The sequence below is a fragment of the Vulpes vulpes genome, chromosome 15 (genome assembly GCF_048418805.1).
Source record: "Vulpes vulpes isolate BD-2025 chromosome 15, VulVul3, whole genome shotgun sequence".
Lineage (NCBI taxonomy): Eukaryota > Metazoa > Chordata > Mammalia > Carnivora > Canidae > Vulpes > Vulpes vulpes.
In genome coordinates, this window is record NC_132794.1 from 118192413 (window position 1) to 118209327 (window position 16915).

A 16915-nucleotide genomic window follows, 5' to 3' on the forward strand; every position below is an offset into this window, starting at 1 on the left:
GGTCACCACCGGCATCACGCAGCTACCGCCCCTGGCTGTGAGAACACCCGGATCTACCGCGTCAGCCTCGAGGTTGCGGCGCGGCGGGCGTCCCGTGTCGCCGAGCCGCGGGTCAGATGCGGAGCTGGCTCATCTTGGGACCACAGCCCTGCGCCCTTTCTCCAGCGTCCCCCTGTCTCCTCCAGCCCCGGCCCGTGCCCCCGCCCCCCCGCACTGTTTCTGAGAGTTTGGCTTTCTTAGATCCCACGTACACGTCGTGTCTTTCCCCACCAGGCTCGCCTCCCGCAGCCCCGCGCCCTCGCGGGCCCTCCTCTCTGAACCCCACTCGCTGTCTCTAGACCACACTGCTTGGCCGGTTCAGCCGAACGCGGCACCCAGGCGCCCTCCACATCTTGCCCCTTTGTAAATAATGCTGCCGCGAATGTGGCAGGGCACACACCTGCCTGAGATCCTGACTTTAGCTCTCTGGATCCGTGCCCAGGAGTGGAATGGCCGGGTGACAAGGTGGCTCCCGCTTTGACCTTTGAGAACCTCCGCGCTGTTTCCACAGTGGCCGCACCGTTTCGCGTTCCCACCAACGGCGCCAGAGGGTGCCCCCTTCTCCACATCCTCCCCAACACACGTTATCGCGTGTCTTTTCGCCGTCAGCCGTTCTGACCGGCGCGAGGTGACGCCTCGGGGTGGTTTTGACTCGCGCTCCCCTGATGACGAGGACGTGGAGCATCTTCTGTGTCCGGCGGCATCTGGACGTCTTCTCTGGGAAGGTGTCGGCTCAGTTCCTCCGCCCGTTTCTCAATCAGATTGTTCCTTTGTTCTCGAGTTGTGCGAGTTCCTTATGTGTTTTTGGATATTAGATCCCTAGGAGACAGGCGGGTTGCAAACGTTTCCTCCCACTCGTGGGTCGTCTTTTGGCTCTGCGGCCTGTTTCCCGTGGCGTCCAGAATCTTCAGTGTTGGATGTGATTCCACTGACCTGTTTCTTCTCTCGTTGCTTGTGCTTTTGCTGTCACATCCAAACAATCGCTGGCAAAGCCAACGTCCTAGAGCTTTTTCCCATGGTTCCTTCCAGTAGTGTTACGCTTTGGGATCTTACGTGGAGTCTCATCCATTTTGAGTTAATTTTTGTAAGTGGTGTAAGATGGTCCAGCGTCGTTCTCCTGCAGGGGCCTGTCCAGTGTTCCCAACACCACTTATCGAAGAGACCATCCCTTCCCCGTTGAGTACTATTGGCTCCCGTGTCAAATACAGGCTGACTGTATAGACGTGAGCTCCTTGCCAGCTCTCGATTCGGTTCCGTTGGCTTGTGTGATGGTTTTATTCCAGGACCGCTCTGTTCGCATCACCATAGCTTTGAAGCAAAGTTTGAAATCCGGACGTGCGGCGCCTCCAGTTTCGCTTTTCTTTCTCGGGATTGCTTTGGCTCTTTAGGGGTCTTTTGTGGTTCCAGATGAGTTTTAGGATTGTTCTATTTCTGTGAAAAATGCTGTAGAAATTGACTTTGGGTGGTATGGATGGACATTGTAGCGACACTAATTCTTCCAGTCCGAGAGCACGGGGTATCTCCCCATGTATTTGTGTCTCCTTTAATTTCTTTCACCAAAGTCTTAAACTTTTTCCGTGTACAAAACTTTCACTTTCTTGGTCATATTTATTCCTAATTATTGTTTTTAGTTTTTTATTCTATCGTGAATGGGATTGCTTTCTTCCTTTATTTTTCCTATATATCGTTGTTAGTATATAGAAAGCTGACTTCTGCAGGTTGACCTGTGTCCTGCAAGCTTACTGAGTTTGTTGATTGGTTCTTTTTTTTAAATATTTATTTATTTATTTATTCATGATAGATACACAGAGAGAGAGAGAGAGGCAGAGACACAGGCAGAGGGAGAAGCAGGCTCCATGTAGGGAGCCCGATGTGGGATTCGATCCCAGGACCCCAGGATCGCACCCTGGGCCAAAGGCAGATGCCAAACTGCTGAGCCACCCAGGGATCCTTGTTGATTAGTTCTAAGAGTTTCGGTGGAGCCTTTTCAGTGGATTTTCTATATGTAAGACCATATTGTCTGCAAATAGAGACAGTTGTACTTCTTCCTTTCTGATTCGGATGTATTTTATTTCTTTTTCTTGCCTGATTGCTCTGGCTGGGACTTCCAGTGCTGTGTCGGATGGGAGAGGGGACGGTGGGCACCCCTGTCTTGTTCTCATCTCAGAGGAAAAGCTCTCACCCTGTCACCATTGAGTGTCAAGTTGGCTGGAGGCCGTCACATGTGGCCTTTGTTATGTTGAGACGTGTTTCTCCTATATCCAATCTCTTGACAGTTTTTATCGTAAGAGATGTTGGATTTTGTCAAATGCTTTTTCCGCATCTATTGAGATGATTATACGATTTTTATTCCTCTTTCTACTAAGGTAGTCGTTGCGTTGACTGATTTGCCGATGCTGAGTCACCCTTGCATCCCAGGGACAAATCCCACGTGACTGTGATGTATGAGCCTTCTGATGTGTCGTTAAATTCACTTTGCTAACGTTTTGTTGAGAACTTTTACATCTGTGTTCATCAGGGATATTACTCTGTGGTTTTACTTAGGTCCCTTATCTGACTTTGGTATCAGGTTAATGCTGACCTCACAAAATGAGTTTGCAAGTATTCCCTCCTCTTCAGGTTTCTGGAAGAATTTAAGAAGGATTAGTGTTAATTCTTCTTTAAGTGTTTGGTAGAATTTGCTGGGGAAACCATCTGGTCTTGAGCTTCTCTTTGTTGGGAGGCCTTTGATTACTGATTCAATCTCCTTACTATTCACGGTCTGTTCAGAGTATCTATTTCTTCATGATTCAGTCTTGGTAAGTTGTAGGTTTCTAGGAATTCACCCGTTTTTTTCCCTAGGTTATCCGATTTGTTGGTGTGCAGTTGTTCATATTAGTCTCTTAAGATCAGGGCGTTTCTGTGGGGTTACTTGTAATGTCTCCTCTTGCACTTCTGATTCTACTAATTTGAGTCCTCTCTGTTTTTCTGGCTGGTCCAGCAGTGTGGGGTCACAGCCAGGACCGAAGTCTACCCATTAGCTGACACGCAGGTCCCTTGCACAAGGCGCTGGCTCCCGCGGCCCCCACGGAGGAGGTTGGATGGCTGTTGGACAGGCTCTGGGGACATCCTGTTGACCATCCTGGCAACATCCTAAACATTTTATTTTTTATTTTATTTTATTTAACATTTTCTTTTATAAGAAGTTGGTCCTTCCCAAATTCTGCAATGGGAGTGCAATTACAATAAAATCGCAACCATTTTTGGTTTGTTTTGTGAATGGGAATGGGAGAACCTATATTTGTTTTTTAAAAGCTGACAAATGTGAAAATAATCCAGCTTTTTGAGGAAAAAAGGGACAACTTGTCCTCACGATATGAAAATACACGCTGATGCTACTATAATCAAAACAGCACAGTCTGGACAGGACGGACTCAGGGACCAGCATTAGAGGAGGAGAGGCCAGTGGTACCAGGGCCCCAGCGGAGCAGCAGGTCGGGCAGCAGCTCCGGGCAGAGGCTGGAATCTTGTGTGAATGGTGCCGGGGCTGCTCTCCACGAGGAGGGAAGCAAACCCAGATCCCTACGGCACGCCAGCACGCTGACAGATTTCAGACGGATTAGAGCTGGATGTGTAAAAATTATAAAAATATTGGAGGAAACAAAAGAAAGCTGTTTTTATCATCTTGGGATAGAGAAGCTCCTCCTAAGAAGCAGCTAAAGAAATAAAACGTCTGTTTTCACAAATTAAACATTAGAATTTGTGAATGTCAAAAGATGTGTGAACCACGTCAAAAGCTAAGTGACAAATGGTAAGAACATATGTGTGGCGCACAGACCGGCAGTCAGATCCCCTGTGCGCCAGGGCTCCACCCCGAACGGGAAACAACGGGGTCCGTGAGTGGGCAGAGAGAGGAAAGTTAGCCGCGAATAGTGACGAACAGATGCTCGGCCCCGTTCCTAATTAGAGAAACGCAGATTTAAAAAGAGACGATGGGGCAGCCCGGGTGGCTCAGCGGTTAGCGCCGCCTTCAGCTCAGGGCCTGATTCTGGAGACCCGGGATCGAGTCCCGCGTCGGGCTCCCTGCGTGGAGCCTGCTTCTCCCTCTGCCTGTGTCTCTGCCTCTCTCTGTGTGTGTCTCTCATGAATAAATAAATAAAATCTTTTAAAAATAAATAAATAAATAATAAAAAGAGACGACGGCCCTTCGGAGGCACGGCCGCCATCACAGCGGGATCCCAGCGTCGGGTGGGGTGAGCTGGGGGCCGGGGCAACCCCGAGGCCCGGGGGGGCGGGGGCACTGCAGTGAGCCGCAGTGGGGGAGCCGCCAGCCCTCCTTGCGCCGCCCGTGGCCGGCAGGTGCCCCTCAACACGTGTCCGGCGGGGGGGGCAGAGGCGCGCGGGGACCAGCCACGCTCCGGGCGCTGACAGGCTTTCGGCGCCGCAGGCTCACATCTACTCCCTGGGGGCCACGCTGAAGGCCGCCCTCGAGTATGTGACGGAGCCCGAGCCCGAGCCCCGGCTGAGCCGAGACCTGGAGGAGCTGCTGAGCCAGATGCAGGCGGAGGACCCCAGGGACCGGCCCGACCTCGAGGTAAACAGCGGGGGGCCCTCCTCGCCTGCCCCCCCGAGGCGGAGACCTGAGGGCCCCACTCGCACACGAGGCCCGCGTGCCTCTCCCCTGCGCGTCGCGGCTCTTCTGCGCCCGGGCCTTGGTGCCACGTTGCCTTTCGCTTGAAGAAGAGCTTGACCCGTGGTTGCACGGTTTGGCTCGTGATCCTCACGGGCTGGTTTTCTGTAATCGCAGGACACGGTGCTTCCTTAGGCCGGGTGGGGGGCTGCGGGGGGCGGGCCTCCCGGGTGCGCCTCCCCGTCTGAGCCGCCCCCGCGCTCTGCAGAGCATCATCGCGCTGTGTGAAGAGAAGATGCTCTTCACGTCTTCCTGCCGCCTCTGCCGGAGCCTGTCGGCCATCGGGAGGAGGGTGCTCTCCATTGAGTCCTTCGGAGCACTTCAAGGTAAGCAGGTGCACGTGTGCTTGCACATGCACACAGAGATGGCCATGCACACACGTACCCGCTCACATACGTGCGTGTGCACAAACCGTAGCACAGATCAGACACGCAGGTTCACACCGTTGCAAATGCCCACTCACGTGCACACGTATGCAAACAGGTCGCAGGTGCCCCACAGGACCCCACATGTTCGTGCCCACTTGCTCACAGTCACAGAAACATACATGGAGGTGCAAAGTCATGCACGCCCGCTCTTACACAAGCATGCACACTTGTGCACAGACACAGCACTCCCCCACGCGTACAGACCCCTGGGCAGACATGCTCGCAGATTGACAGACGCTCACCATCACTCTCAATCACCGTGTGCACACTCTGCAGACACCTGTGCCCCTGGGGGTGCAAACCCAGGTCGTGTTGAGAAGTGAGCGTATCAGACCTCTCACCTCCGTCCTAGTCTGTGAGTGGTCAGTGCCCGGACATGGGGCCATTTCACACACCCGCGGGGTCTCCACGCGGGGTCTCCACGCAGTGTCCGGCAGACCCGTAGTTCTCCACTGTGGAAGCTGTTCTGCAGCATCTGGGACTTGCCCGGCTCTCATGGGACCCTGGCTCCGTCTCGAGTCACATTTTGAACAAATGCCGGCGTCCGCTCTGCACTGTGCCTGCAGCAGGGAGCCTGGAGGCCCTCGGGGGAGGCGCGCAGAGCCTCTGGGGGCAGCAGGGCTCTCCCCACGCTGCCCGGGGGACCGCAGGCTTGAGGCTTGGCTGCAGCGGGGCGGCAGAGAGCAATCACCACAGGAGGGGCTGCGGGCCACCGAGGGGCCGGTGTCTGCACAGAGACCCAGACAGTGTGGGGGAGATGGTGCACGGGACAGGGCCGCAGCCAGAGCCACTGCCTTCCGTCGGGGGCATCGCCCGTGGACGTGTGCTGGAAGGGACACGCTGCTCGGGCGGCCTGAGGAAGACCCGGCGGCCGTGCAGGCGGGGAGGGCCCGGGAGCCTTTGGAGCCCCGGTAACTAGAATCCGCAGGGGTATGTGAGCAGGAGGCGGAAGGAGGCGGTCCTGGGTGGGTCCTGCGGGAGGCGTGGGGGACCCAGGGGGACCCCGGAGGGCAGAAGAGGCGCCTCCCCCCCACTGGGAGGTCCCCCGGGGAGGTCCCCGCAGCCACCACCTTGCTTCTGCCCAGATGTCAACGAGAGCGCCTGGCGCGGGAGACCTGCTGCGGGAAGCCTGGGGCCCAGGAAGCCGCCCGGGGGCCGTGCCGCCGACCCCGAGGGCCTGCCCCCACGCCCTGCCCGCGAAGCCCACGGCCCCCCGGAGCCGCCCGCCAAGCCCCTCCTGTCAGCCCCGGTGAGGAACGGAGAGCGGCTGGCCAGCCTCATCCTGGACGCCCAGCGCCCTCTGGGGGACCCGGACAGGAGCCGCCTGAGGAAGGTGCAGACGTTCCCCAGGCTCCTGCCCGACGGCCCTGAGCCCAGCGCCCTCGGCCTGACCCTGGCCCCCTCCAGGCTCCAGCTGCCCGCCTCCGAGGTCTTCCCTCCAGACCCCAGGAGGGCCTTCCTCGACGGGAAGAGCGGCCTTTCCAGCTACACGACACAGCCCCAGGCCAGACTGTGGCCGGAGCGGGGGCCCGAGCCTCGGCAGGGAGGAGCCGCAGACGCCAGCGCGGGGCACAGGGCAGCGGGGGCGCCAGGCCACAGCCCTGGGGAGGAAAACCCGCCGCCCCGATCCCAAGAGCCCGGAGACGCAGGCCGAGGGCCTTCCAGGGCCGGGGGGCCTCCGGACGGAGCGGGGGAGCCGGCGAGCACCGCCGCGGAGCAGGTGGGTGACGGGCCGTGGGCAGCCTGGGGCCGCTGCCGTCCCGCGAGGAGCTCAGCCTCCCGCTCAGTCACCGACCAGCTTCGGGCGAGCTGCCCGGGCCCGCAGGGCGCCTGAGCACAGCCTGGTGCCCCGCGCTCGGAGCCCCTGCTGCAGCCTCCCTGGAGGTGGGGCGTCCCCGAGGCCCGCGGGCCCCAGGCCTCACCTGGCTCCGGCCGCAGGCAGCACCCGGTGCGTCCCTTGGAGGAGGCACGCCGCCGCCTTGGGGTTCATGTTCTTGCCGGGAGCAGCTCCCCAGGAGGAGCCCCTGACCTCTGGGCCTGTCCCCCACCCCGGCCCTCAGGGGCTGCAGCGGCTTCCTCTGCGATTGTGTGAGGACTCGGGACCTGGGTGCTGCGATCGGTTGAGCGTCTGACTTGATCCGAGCTCCGGCCCCGCCCTGGGCTTCACCCTGGACGTGGGGCCTATGCCCCATGGAGTGGGGAGCCCGACCCGGCTGCACCCTACGCCCCGGGATCATGACCTGAGTCGAACCCAGAGTCGGATGCTTGACCGACTGAGCCACCCAGGCCCCCCAAAGATACGATTACTTTAAAACAAATGTGTACCCTGAAGATCCCAGGGCACTGACAGGTCCCGCTGCACACACGCGTGTCCAGACCTCAGCTCACGCCGTCTCCACTGCCCCCTGAATCCACCCACCCGACCTCCAGCCGCCAAGGCCGGAAAACCTCACACACCCCAGCCCTGGACTGGGCCCACCTTCCCATGCCCAGCAGCCTCAGACAGCCACCTGCCAGGCGGTAAACTGAGGCATGGAGTGGGCGTGCCCTCCGTTGGAGGGTGGGTGCCCGTGAGGGGCAGCGCAGACTGGGAGCCCAGGCACGGTCTTAACCAGCAGGCTCCCCTGCCCAGAGGCCTCATGGGACCAGGGCCCACCCAGGGCCTGCTGCAAGCACCTCCCGCTTTCCAAGCAGGCTGCCCCGCATGTGGGGAGGTCTGGGCAGGGCACCCCCCGACCATGGGCCGCCGGCCATGCTGGCAGCAGCTAGGAGAGCAGGGTGGCTGCACCCCGGGGCATGGATGGGGCCCAGGGGGCAGACGCTGCCTCTGGAACCTTCCCTAAAGGGTGATGGCTGCGGCCCTAGCCCGACCTTCCAGCTGAGCGCGTCCTTCTGACCCAGGGACATTTCCGTGTGTGGCGGGGACGGTGGGGCTAGAGTACAACTCATGGCACAAAAACTGCTGTCCCCGCCGTCAGGCACCCAGCCCTGCGTCACCCAGCACGTTCCCTGCGGTGCAGCCCCCCACCCCCAGCCCCACCCCAGGCTGAGGCTCTGTCCCTGCCCCCCGGCGCCCCCCACGCCCCTGTCTCTGGGAAGGTGACCCCGCAGGGACCTTGTGCAGGTGGCATCACGCGGCGTGCGTCCTTCCGCGTCTGGCTTCTCTCAGCCTCGTGCCCTCAGGGCACATCTGCACCTCCTCTCGCAGCTGAGAGACGCTGCATCTGGCCGGAGCCGCCGTGCTCCTCCGTCTGTCTGTCTGTGCATCTGTGCGGGACACGCGGGGGCCTTGCTGGTCAAGGCTGGGCTGCGTGGGAGGCACATCCCACCCTCACTTGAAGGGGTTCCCGCCTGTCACTGGCCCAGCGGCCTGGGCCCAGCCGACCCCCCGGCCCCTTCTCGCTAAGATGCGACCTCCCCCCACAGGGCGTCTCCCTGCAGGACCTCCTGTGCCAGCTGGGCCGGCCCTTCAAGGAGTATGAGCTCTGGGCGCTGTCCCACGCGTGTCTCACTGCCCTGCGCACACACAGCGAGCACCCAGGTGACGACCCGTCTGTGGTTCCGTTCAGCTGCCCCCAGCATGTGGCCCAGGCCCAGGACCAAGGGCAGCACATGGTCCCGTGTGGGCCATGGGGACACCCAGGGACCAGGTGGCTGTGTCCCCACTGGGGCCGGGAGTGCCCTAGAGATGTCAGGGGGCAGCAGAGGGGCGATGGCCCTGCTCTAAAGTGAGGGAGCGTGGATGGCCGCAGCCCCTCGGCAGGTGCGACGCTGTCCCCCAGGAGGCAAACTGGGCCAGGCATGCGGCTCCCCGAAGCTCGACCCTCCTGGACAGTGTGACTGGCTGATGGCCCCTGGATACGAGCAGGACCTGGGGACAATGAGGAGAAATGCTGGTTCCCCCAGTGATTCCAGCTGCCCTGACCCTCACCTTCTCTTGCAGCCTACCTGTGCCTGGACTCCGTGCTGGTGGCCGAGGACGGGGCCGTGCTCTTCAGCCCACCCCCTGCCAACGGTGTGTACCCGGGAGCCCCCCGACCTGCACCCCGCCACCGCACCCAAGGCTGAAAGGTGAACTCAGAACCTGGGCTTTTCTCTTACAGGCACTTATGACACATTTTTTCTGGCTCCTGAGGTTGCAGAGAAGGAACTGGTGACTGAGAAGGTAACGGGGCCGTCCCTTCCCTTCCTGCAGCCTCCGGCCCCCACATCCTCGGGGAGCCCCCCTTCTGCCCAAGGAGCGGGGCTGGGGGAAGAGGCAGGGGCCCGGCCCGGGCACAGGGCAGCAGGTGCATCCAGAGTCCTGGCAGCGCCCACCCAGCAGGTGCCTCCCCAGGGGGGATGGGCAGTGGCTCTGGGGGCATCAGCCCCACATGGGCAGGATTGTGCATGGACACTCTGGGCAGTCCTGGCCTGAGAGCCCAGGGCCAAACGTGCAGGAATATTTACCAGGCACCTGCCAAGCACAGGCTTTATTAAAGATTAAACGGTACCAACGTAGGGGGCCCTGGCTGCCCCAGTCAGTAGAGGGCGCGACTCCTCATCTCAGGGTGGTGGATCAAGCCCCACACTGGGCATGGAGCTTACTTTAAAAAATAATAATAAGAGAAAAAAATCAAATTGTACAAACTGAAAATTAGGTAAATTATATTCAAAACTGAGGTGGAACTCCACTTCCCCGCTCCTCCAACGTACATCTCAAAACCCCAGATCCCTCAAACAAGCACGAGAGGTCTGAAGGGTAGAGCGCAGAAGGCAGCCGGGCCGGGGCCTCAGGCCCGAGGAAGGCACAGGAGGGAGGGCCGTGCTCCCTCTCTCTACCTCATACACGGAGACACAGAGGCCGTGCTCTCAAGCTGGAGGACGTGGCAAGGGAAGGAGTGGGCCCCCAGGCACCTCTGTCCATTAGGCGAGTGGGGACCCGGGGGGAGCCTGGACCCCCACCGCACCCCCCAGCCCTGGCAGTAGCAAATGCTCCTCCCAGCCTGGGGCTCCCACCACCTCGCAGCAGCCACAAGGCCACCCCCACCTCGTGCTGGGAGGCAGGTGAGGAGCAGAAAGGATGCATGCCTGCCTCCCCAGCCAGAGGAGTATCCCCCAACCCCGTTCACAGTGAAGAGGAGACCCCCCCCCAACTCAGGTGTCAGATGGAGCCAAATACAGAACCTGGACTCTGCCCCCACCGGCGATAATGAGATGGTGCCCCCTTCCTGACGGTGCTGTCAGAGAAAGCCAGGAAAAACAGGTTAAACAAGACTGAGAGTCTTACAACATGAAAATGGCCAGGTTTCAACCAAAAACCACTTGCCACGCCAAGAACCAGGAAGATCTCAAACCAAATGAAAGAAAGACAATCAACAGATGCCAACATCGACACCGAGACACACCAAAACAGGCCTAAGAGGGAAATTCATAGCACTAAATGCCTATGTGAGAAAAGGTAAAAGCTCAACTTAGTGATCTGGTTCTTGGAAAAGATGAATAAAATTTTAAAACTTACCAGCAAAACTGACCAAGAAAAAGAAACAAGACACAAATTATCAATATCAGGATGGCAAACGGATCCCCACAGACCGTTTAGACATCAAAAGAATAATGCAGTGAAGGCCACAGACAACTCTACACACATAAATTTAACAACTTAGATGAAATGGACCAACTCTTCAGGAAACATAAAGTACCAGTTTCTTTTTTTTTTTTTTTAAGTATCAGTTTCTACAGCTACTGCTGGAAGTTCCAGCCACTACCATAATGCAAAAAAAAAAAAAAAAAAAAAAGTAAAAAACATAAAGGCCAAGAAGAAATGAAATGATACTGTTTGCAGAAGACATAACTGTCTATGTAGAAAATTCCAAGGAAGCCCATGGGATTAGTGAGTTCAGAAAGCTCACAGGATATAAGATGAACGTTCAAAAATCAATTGTATTTCTGTATGTTAGCGATGAACATGCAGACACCAAAATTTAAAATACAGTACAAAAAATATACATATACAGTGCATTTGCTCTCGGCGTTGGCACCATCTTGGAAACCTTTGGGCCACGAACCAAGTGGAGGAAAAAGCAAATGCAGAGACCAAAGTGAAAAAGAAGAAAGAGGAGGCTGAGGTCCAAGTAAAGTGCAAGCTTGTGCACCCACAAGGCCACAGGAAAGAAAGGCCAGAGGCCAGGGACACTGGTGCAAATTGTTGGACAGCCACACTTACTTTCTAGAATTTGTCTCAGTGGCTCTAGAACATCCATCGCCATCTGATCACAGCCATTTCTTTTTTTTTTTTTTTAAGATTTTATCCATTTAGTCATGAGAGACACAGAGAGAGAGAGAGAGGCAGAGACATAGGCAGAGGGAGAAGCAGGCTCCCTGTGGGACTCGATGTGGGACTTGATCCCAGGACTCCAGGATCATGCCCTGGGCTGAAGGCGGCACTAAACCACTGAGCCACCCAGGGGTCCCTGATCACAGCCACTTCGGAGAGATCCAACTTGTTCATACAAAAACAATCCCTTTTGTCCTTTGCCCCGGAACTGTGACATTTAGGACTAATTCTGTTCTCAGTTGCTGCTGATTTGTAACATGTACAATAAATCCCTTCTGTTGTCTTAGCTGAAGGAAAGTGTTTATTTTTGAATAAACATAAATCTAATTAAAATATAAAATGTAAACTCAATCTAATGTATAGTGACTCAAACAATGAAATACTTACATGTAAATCTAACCAAGCACGCACAGGACTTATGTCTTGAAAACTACAAAACGCTGATGAAAGAAATCAAAGAAAAATCTCTGCGATAAAGTGCCAGGCAAAGAGTCTTTAAACTTGACACCACAAGCAGTGTCCATAAATGTTTCCATGAAAGGAAAAGTGGGAAAAATGAACTTCACCAAAGTCAGAAACTGGCCAAGTGAGATTTTATTCCACGTATAGAAGACTGAGTCAACAATGGGAAAGCCATCAATTCAGGACATCACGTCCATGGCCAAAGAAGACAAATTGTGTTCATGTCAACAGATGCTATCGACAAAATCTGACACACATCAGGGTACAAACTCTCAGCAACCTACGAATGGAGGGGAACCTCCTCAGCTTGATAAAGAGCATCCACTAAAACCTAGAGCTCACACAATTAACGGTGAGGAACTAGATTGGGAAAAACTCAAGAGTGTCCCTCTAACCACTGCAGCTCGACCTCATACTGGAAGTCCTAGGTAATGGAATAAGACAAGAAAGGAAAATGGGTGCAGATTGAGAAGGAAGAAATAAAACTGCCTTTGTTCACAGTGACATGACAGTGTATGTAGAAAATCCCAGAGAATCAACAAAAACCTCCTGGAACTAATAAGCAAGATTTTAGGATGGCAGGTTAATATGCAAAAGTCAGTTGCTTCACTGTTCACCAGCGGTGCACAACTGGCACCTGGGATTTAAAATACAATTTGATTTACATTCACACGTAAAAATCTAACAAAATACATATAAGATCCATAAGGGAAACTACAAAACTCTCTGATTAAAAAATCTAAATAAATTGAGAGATAGTCCATGTTCATGGATAGGAGGATTCAATCCCGTTAAGATATCAGTTCTTCCCAAGTTGACCCATAGATTGAATGCAACTCCAGTCGGAATCCCAAGTTACTCACAGATGTGAACGATCTGGTTTTCGAGTCTGTATGGAGACTAAAGGCCCAGTAAAGAAGAAGAAGGAGAAGGGGAAGAAAAATCAGGAGACTGACGCTGCTCAAGTTTAAAACTTACTATAAAGCCAGTTGTTATTGTGACTGTGTTGCTGGCAAAAGACAAATAAATGGAACAGAACAGAGAACTCAGAAATAGACCCACACAAATATAGTCCACGGTCTCAGCCAAGGAGCCAAGGCTGTTCCGGGGAGAAACAACGGTCTCTTTAACAAATGGCACTGGAACAACTGAGTGCCTGCGTGCAAAACACGAAAACAAGACGGATCTTTTTTTTTCAATTTTTTTTATTTATTTATGATAGTCACACAGAGAGAGAGAAAGACAGAGAGGCAGAAACAGGCAGAAGGAGAAGCAGGCTCCATGCAGGGAGCCCGACGTGGGACTCGATCCAGGGACTCCAGGATCGCGCCCTGGGCCAAACGCAGGCGCCAAACCACTGCACCACCCAGGGATCCCAATAAGACGGATCTTAACAAAGACCTTGCACTGTTCACAAACGTTAATTCAAGATGGATCCTAGACCTAAATGCAACATGCAAACCGTAAAGCCCCCAGAAGATACCAGAGGAGGAATCTGGCAGTAGTTTCTGGGCACGACACAAAAGCAGTCTGTGAAAGAGAGAGTCCGATGTGTAGGCCTCACTATAACCTCAAACCTCCAGTCTGCGAAAGACACTCTAAGGGAGTGAAAAGACAAGCCACGGATGGGAGAAAATATTGGCAGAACACACATCTGATGAAGCCCCTATATCCTAAATATACAAAGAGCTCTTATAAGTCAACAATTAAAACCAACCCAATTAAAAAGTGGGCAAAAGATCTGCACAGACCCTCACCGAACAAGATGGCAAGCGAGCATATGAAAGCCGTGCGACGTCATGTGGCTTGTGGGAATTGCAAACCAAAACAGGGAGACCCCACTCCTCGCGATGAGGATGGCTCGACCCCAAATGCTGACCAGAGCCGGTGCCGGTGAGGACGCGGCACGGCGGGAGCTCCTGGTCGCTGCTGGGGGCACGGCCCTTTTGGCAGCTGGGTCAGAAACTCAACACATAGGTTCCCTGCAGCCCAGAAGCACATTCCCTGGCACCCGTCCTGGAGAAACGAGTCGTAAATCTGCACAAAATCCTGCCCCCGGATGATCACCGCCACTGCCTCCAGAACGGCCCAGACATCTGCCCCCGGGGAGCAAATGGTGGTAAAGGGAGCCTGGTCCCTGCGCACGGGGAGCCGGGGACGATAAGGCAGCAGCCTGGCTGGATCTGCGCATATGCTGATCCCCAGAGGTCACCCGCTGTGCCCATTCATGCGAACGGCACAAAATCACAGAAACGCACCACAGATCCTAGTCGCTGGGGATTAAGTGCCTGCGGCGAGGGCAGCGGGGCGCATCCCAAGGAGGGACACGTCCTGTGTCGTCATCGTGTCGAGGCCAGCGTCCTGGTCGGTGTTGCCCAACGGTTTTGTGAGATGTGACTATTGTGGGGAACTGGGTATGGGGTACGCGGGTCCGTTTGTATCATTTCCTACAACTGTACGTGAATCTGTAATTATCTCAAAATAAAGGGTTACGTTTTCTAAAAACGTCAGTGAATGTGCACAGCAAACGGGGTCTGCGGGATGAGAGCGTCGTGCACGGATCTGCGCTCCAGGAGGGGCGCCGTGGGCCTCCCCCCATGCCCGGTGCAGGCGTGTGGACCGTTCACCCCGGAGATGGGCACACGCAGAAACCAGGGCTGCGCAGACCTCACGGCGTGAGGAGGAAGTGTTGGTGGTGAAGCACGTGTCCGGTGCCGACCCGCCACCTCCAGCAGCCGCCGCCCGTGGCGAGACAGCCGCCCCCGCCCCCGCCCCCGCCCCCGCCCCGCAGCGAACCGACCGCAGCCTTCCACTTGCGCTTCCGTCTTGGGTTAAACGGAAACACCCGGCGGCAGGTGTGGGGGCCGCGTGTCGGCCGCAGGTGGACTCAGGTCTAAGCCCGAGTCAAATGCGCGAGCGTGTGGGGGACGATCCCCAGGCTCCGTGGAACGTACTCGGTATCCCGCCCCTCTCGCCCACGGTGCGCGCCGCCCTGCGCACGGGGCACTTAGAACAAAGTCCCGTGTGGACGTAGAGGCGGGCACTTCTGCTCAGGAGCCCGGTCGACCATTTCGCAGCACGCGCTGGCTCAGGGCCCCGGGACGCGGCCTCCACCCCCCCCAGGTCAGTGAAAGTGGGAGGGTCCCGCGGGGGCCCTGGGTCGTGGCTGCGAGTGACCCCAGGGTGTTTGGCGACGAGTACATTCCCAGGCCACAGGCCCCCGGGGGAACCTGCCTGTGGGTCCAGCTGGGCGTCCGCGCTCCGAGGAGGGGTCCCCACGGAGCGGCTGCCCTGCTGGGGCCCTGGGGGCCCTGGGGGGGCGCTGAGCAGGGCTGGGCTCTTCCCCACCAGGCTTCCGTGTACTGCGTGGCCGCGGTGCTGTGGACGGCCGCCAAGTTCAGCGTCCCCCGAGACCACAAGCTGGCCCTGCCCCGCAGGCTCAAGACCCTCCTCTTGGACATGGCCAGACGCAGTGCCCAGGAGCGGCCATGCCCAGCTGAGGCCATCAAGGTAACGCGCCGCAGGCAGGACCCCAGCTCCCGGTCGGGGGTCCGGGCGGTGGCCGACGGGGTGCACAGGTGCCTGACTCCAGGACACGTGGGCATTGCGTGGGGAGGGCCGTGGGTTCGTTTGCGGACAGGTGGCTGACAGCGTCTGACACCCGGTTGTCTCCGGGGAGTTCGCCTGGCCGGCGTGGGGACGGGGTGTTCTCCCCAACAGCCCAACCCCCCCGCCTCCTTCGGGTCCTCTGGGCCTCCCCTTCTCGCTGTGGTCTCTGCAGGCTGGGCAGGGGTTCGTGGGCCGGGTCCTGCCCCTCCCAGGAGAGCCCCCATCTGCCAGCAAGAGCTGCACCAGCCCAGGGGGTCCCGAGATTGTTCCTGAGATGAAGAGGCCGCAGGGGGCCACCTTCTGCAGGGGACCCCTGTGCGGCCCCCTGTGCCCCCGGCTGCCCCGGGCCACTCCCCTGGCAGATGAAGGCAGCAGACGTCAGCCTCGATGCTGAAGCACTTTGCTCAGTGGCTGCGGACAGGTGGACAGACGGGTGGACAGACCCCAGGGAAGGACCTTCCCTCCACTGCAGATCGGCACGGAGCCTGCTGGGAGGCTTCTGAGAATGAGGGGCTCGGGGGGTGCTGTGCCCACCGCCCCACAGATGCTGGGAGCCGGGGCCCCGTCCTTCCTGGCGATGGTGCTCCTGAGGCTGGGGGGTAGGACACAGATGCATGGGACACAGATGCTCAAGGGCAGGGGACAGGTCACCCCCGTTACCGTAGATGCTCCCACATGGCGGGCTGGTGCCCCTCCATGTGCAGGTGACAGGGGTCACAGGGGGTGACCTAGGGTCCCGGGGGGCCACGGGGGGCCCTGGGGGCCCGTGCCCGGCTGTGGCGTCGCAGAGCGCCTGCACACGAGGCCTGTCCCCCGCAGGTATGCAGCACCTACCTCCTGCAGCGAGGCATGGACAGCAGAAAGATCCTGGCCCACCTGAGGGCGCTGACCTGTCAGGTGAGATGGGGCCTTGCAGGTGGCGAACCCCCTTTCTCTGCCCTGGGGGCCCGGGGGGCAGGAGGATCTTCATTTTATGCTGTTTTCTGCAAATACAGAGCGAGTTTAGGGAAGAGGTGGTCACTTCTTAGCCTCAGAGGGGCCCCCCACAGCCCGCGCCCCGTCCTCTGCTGCTGGCCCGCGTGGGTGGGTGCCCTTCGGCCGCCACGGGGACGCGGACACATCCTGCCGGGCGACCCTTAGGGTGCTGGTGGGGTTCATAAATGCACCTGCTAGCCTCCCGGGCACGCTGCCCCAGGCGGGGCCCTCGGACGCTGGACTCGCACACACGCCCCCCTGCTCGGCTTGGGAGTCTGTGCCCCAAGTCACCCGGGGCCTCAATGGGGGAAAGCCACAAAACCTTGCTGACTTGGGAAGGCGATGCAGCCGGCCTCCGAGGGCACCCACGGGAAGGACGAGCCAGCCCGCCGTGTGAGCCAGTGTGGGCCGCAGCGT

The 16915-nt window shown here is 57.5% G+C and overlaps 1 protein-coding gene across 1 annotated transcript in view; it reads left to right on the forward strand.

Annotated features, from left to right (window-relative positions):
* Positions 1-16915, forward strand: part of KNDC1 (kinase non-catalytic C-lobe domain containing 1) — a 49726-nt gene that overhangs the window by 12866 nt on the left and 19945 nt on the right. Inside the window, exons 4-11 of the mRNA XM_026010649.2 lie at positions 4466-4612; positions 4917-5034; positions 6222-6856; positions 8563-8677; positions 9080-9151; positions 9240-9301; positions 15266-15424; positions 16343-16420. Of these exons, the coding sequence (XP_025866434.2) occupies positions 4466-4612; positions 4917-5034; positions 6222-6856; positions 8563-8677; positions 9080-9151; positions 9240-9301; positions 15266-15424; positions 16343-16420 (1386 nt within the window). The remainder of the gene's footprint in view (positions 1-4465; positions 4613-4916; positions 5035-6221; positions 6857-8562; positions 8678-9079; positions 9152-9239; positions 9302-15265; positions 15425-16342; positions 16421-16915) is intronic.